The sequence below is a fragment of the Zalophus californianus genome, chromosome X, assembly GCF_009762305.2.
Source record: "Zalophus californianus isolate mZalCal1 chromosome X, mZalCal1.pri.v2, whole genome shotgun sequence".
Classification (NCBI taxonomy): Eukaryota; Metazoa; Chordata; class Mammalia; order Carnivora; family Otariidae; genus Zalophus; species Zalophus californianus.
Genome location: NC_045612.1, coordinates 31,663,142 through 31,667,118, shown reverse-complemented (window position 1 = coordinate 31,667,118; position 3,977 = coordinate 31,663,142). Strand labels below are relative to the sequence as shown.

Sequence of the window (3,977 nt, the reverse complement as noted above, 5' to 3'; positions counted from 1 at the left end):
TCTCTTCTCCATAAAGTCTCTCAAAGTCCCTCTTGAATAACAATTGCCTGACTAAAACAAAACAAGTCCTACATCTTTTCCCCTGAAGCATATGCAAATCACCGATCTTTCACTCTCGCTCTAAAATAAATCTACTCTCCACATCCCAAATCAGAAACTGCTTTTATGCTGTGTCTCTTGATTTAGGAGAGGTAACAATTATTATTATTTCTAGTATTAGTCATGGTTTCCAGAGAATAGCAAGGCTATAATTCACGCTTTACTGCAATTGGTAAATAGGGCAAGTGAAAAACAGCAGAAGCCCATAATTTAAATCCTCTTTAAGTTCTTTTTTTTTCCAAGTACAATTTTTTAATAAAGATAATTATAAAAGATGGAAAAATCAGCTCAGAAAGGCCAATTACTTCTTTAATAGATCAGTTTTTGACATAATAACTCACATCAATTTTAAATACTATCACATAAAGCATGGTGGAGAAAAGAAATTTTGCTTCATAATTAGAAAACTCACAATAAAACTTGCCAAGAAAAACAAAAACAAAAAAAGCCATTTTGAAAATAAATACAGTCCATGCCAAAGTAGTATAAAATGAAGCCAGAAGTCTTCAAAAAGAAAAAAATTTTCTTCCCAATATTTTCTCTTTTATGGTTTCTGAAATTGGTGAGACATTCAAATTCAAGGGTTGCTGAGCTGTTCTGGTTTGGCTCCCTTGGTATCTGTTTTTTCACCACTACTGTCCTTGGATTTATCTTCTTCCTTAACATCTGCTTTTTTGTCCTCTGTTTCCTTCTTGTCTTCCTCAATTCTAGCTTTCTTTGCTCCTTTCTTATGATCAGCCACATTTCTACGTCCCTCCTTCTCCTTCATCCTCAGAGTCTGAGAATTCTTCATCACAAGCTATCCATTTGTCCGATGCTCGAATAGAAATTCTCTTGTCTGGATCTTCTCCATCTTCATCTCTGCTGTCTTCATGAACAGCATCTTCTGGAATAGCTTGCATCTGGATGCCAGGTGCATGAGGTAACATGCGTAAATTTTCAAATAAACGCTGTTTTATCTTTTCCATGTATTCTGGAGTGTTCTGGTTTGTCATGTTTGAAGGACTAATATGCAGTCTGAAGTCCGGGCCAAAATACTCAAAGTAATCATTATATGGCAATTCACTGGGAATCTCACAATCAAGGGCAACTGCAGTCTCTTATGTCCAACATCGAGCAACATTACGAATTGTGTATTCACCTCCCCCAAGCATCAGTAATGGTAAATTGAAAGTTTTCACAACTTCTACACATTTAGCATGACCTTTGACTGTCAGATTGAAGCAACCAAGCCTATCACCAGATAGTAAGTCTGCTCCACACTGTAGCACCACAGCACTAGGTTGATACATCTCCATCACCTTTGAGATAATAGGCTTAAATATCTGCCCATAGGACTCATCATCTATACCATCTCTCATTGGAAAATTGACGGCATAGTATTTGCCTTTTCCTCCACCAATATCCCTCAAGTCTCCTGTTCCAGGAAAGTATTCCCCGTATTTATGGAATGATACAGTCATTACACGATCTGTCGTATAAAAAGCTTCTTCAACACCATCACCATGATGGATATCAATATCAATATATAGGACTCTCTGATGATACTTTAGTAATTCAAGGATGGCAAGTACAATATCATTAATGTAACAGAATCCTGATGCTTCTGATTTCTTGGCATGATGTAATCCTCCAGCCCAGTTAACAGCCATATCAGTTTGTTGTCGGTTTAACTTCACAGCCCCAGCAACTGAGCCACCAGTTGAAAGCTGACAAAACTCAGAGTCCATCAAACACTGGACAATCCTCTCCAACATTAAATCTCTGCATCTGCTTACTATACTCAGACATGTTATCTGGTCTTATTGAACGGAGAAATTTGATGTACTCATCACTGTGGTATTTTGTCATTTCTTCAGCAGTGGCTTTATGGGGCCTATATATTTCCATTTTTCTATATAAGCCATAATTTAGCAGCAAGTTATGGGTCATGCGGATTCTATGAGGTTTCATGGGATGACCCTGGCCATAATAATAATTTCCAATATCACCATCGTAATAGTAGCAGAATTTCTTCTTGCCGCCTCCTTGACTATACGCCCTGGGCTCCCCGGCCACCGCTGCCTCCAGGCTCTGGCTCCTCCTGCTGCTGAAGCTGCTGCTGGTGCCGCCGCGGCTCGGCGGGGAGAGAAAAGGGCTGGGGCGAAGGTGGGGGTGGCAGTCCCCCAAGGAACGGCTGGCCGGAGGGAGGAGAGGAAGGGACGCCGGGAGGACTCCATACCGCCCGGCCGAGGGGCCGAGAGCGCGGAGCGGGGGGGGGGCGGCAGCGGCACCAACTCGCGACACTGGGGAGGGGGAGGGGCAATCCTCTTTAAGTTCTTAATCTAAGCCTCTGACATTTGAATTAGGAACAGTAATATATGGTTAAAATTAAACCATGAAGCAAGCCTATATAAATTATTATAAAATCTAACTCTATCACCCAGAAACTCATAAATTAAGAGATTAAAACTCTGCTTTTAATTCTTAGTATTATACCTTAATACTGCAATATATAACATGTTAAATAGATGGATATTTTGTTTTCATTTAAATTGCCTGTTATATAGAGTAAGGCCTTTTGATCTTAACTAAAAGCCAGCAATTTGCAGCTGACAAGTTATTCCTCTGAAAACCTATTTTTCCAATTAATAAAATTCCAGAAAGCATTTTTATGTCATCAAATCTACACTCCACTTATTCTAAGTAAAAGGAATGATATCCTCTTTTCTCTTAGTTGTGATTTAGGTCTAGACTCTTTCCCATCCTCTCCTCTTCCCCTTTGATGCTGGCTTTCTAAGAAGCATGGATTAGCTAAATTGTATGAGATTGAAAACTATTGCTTATAAAAAGAAAAATTACCACACTACTTCAGAGGATGCAAGGGTAGGTGGTCTTTGATTCTGTGTTCCCCAAATTATGTATGGATGGCTGCCGCATTGGGGTGGCAGTCACCATTTCCTCTCTGTTCTATCACAGGACACCCCCCCCTTTACCAGCCCCTCTTTGTCCTGGGGCTAAGAGTACCTCTTCCACCCAGCCCTGGTCCCATCTTGCCTAAGTGCTGGCAGGCAAATGCAGACAGGAAAAAGAAAGGGATGCTACTGACGTTCCTTGAATACTTTTTGGTGCCAGGAGCTGGGCCAAGCATTTTTACATGTCACTCCACTTATTTCTGTATCAGCCCTGCGAAATTGGAGCTATTAGCCTCATTGGACAGGTGATGCAACTGAGACCAAATGGAACCTTTAAGAAATGTGCCTGACACTTAACACAGCTAACCAAGGTCATAAAGGAAACAAGGGCAATCAAAAAACTAAAAGGAAGGGACGCCTGGGTGGCTTAGTCAGTTGAGTATCCAACTCTCAATTTCAGCTCGGGTCATGATCTCAGGGTTGTGAGATGGAGCACAGTGTTGGGCTCCACGCTCAGTGGGGAGTCTGTTTGGGAATCTCTCTCTCCCTCTCCCTCTGCTCCTCCTTCCCCTACTTGCATGCGTATGCTCTCTCTCTAAAATAAATAATTAAAGAAAATATTAAAAAAAAAAACGAAAGGAAGGCAAATTCTGCCCACCTGACTCCTTACCACATCTCTCCAGCCCTCAACCCCGGGGCTCATCTCTGTGGGACTAGAAGGACCAGTTGTCTCCAGCCTAATGTTCTCAGTGAGCCTTCACCTGTAACTCTGAATAGTCTCTTAAAGTTAACTCTTAAATGTTACCGACAATAAAGCCGTACATACAGCCTCAGAGACAAATGAAGGGATGGAAAGGTCTTTGGACTTCCATTTTCAGAAATATGGAAGACTAAATCTCCTAAAAAAAAAAAAAAAGATCTCCTTAGGGCACCTGGGTGGCTCAGTTGGTTAAGGGTCTGCCTTCGGCTCAGGTCATGGTCCCG

General features: G+C 41.3%; 1 protein-coding gene across 1 annotated transcript; it reads right to left on the bottom strand.

The window, feature by feature from the left end:
- Positions 1–382: 382 nt before the first annotated feature.
- Positions 383–2,318, bottom strand: LOC113930489 (histone deacetylase 2-like). The gene is given in 4 exon segments (XM_035725429.1): positions 383–853; positions 855–1,821; positions 1,823–2,148; positions 2,151–2,318. Coding segments are annotated over 4 exon segments (1,638 nt in total). The 3' UTR covers positions 383–676.
- Between the last annotated feature and the right edge of the window lie 1,659 nt (positions 2,319–3,977).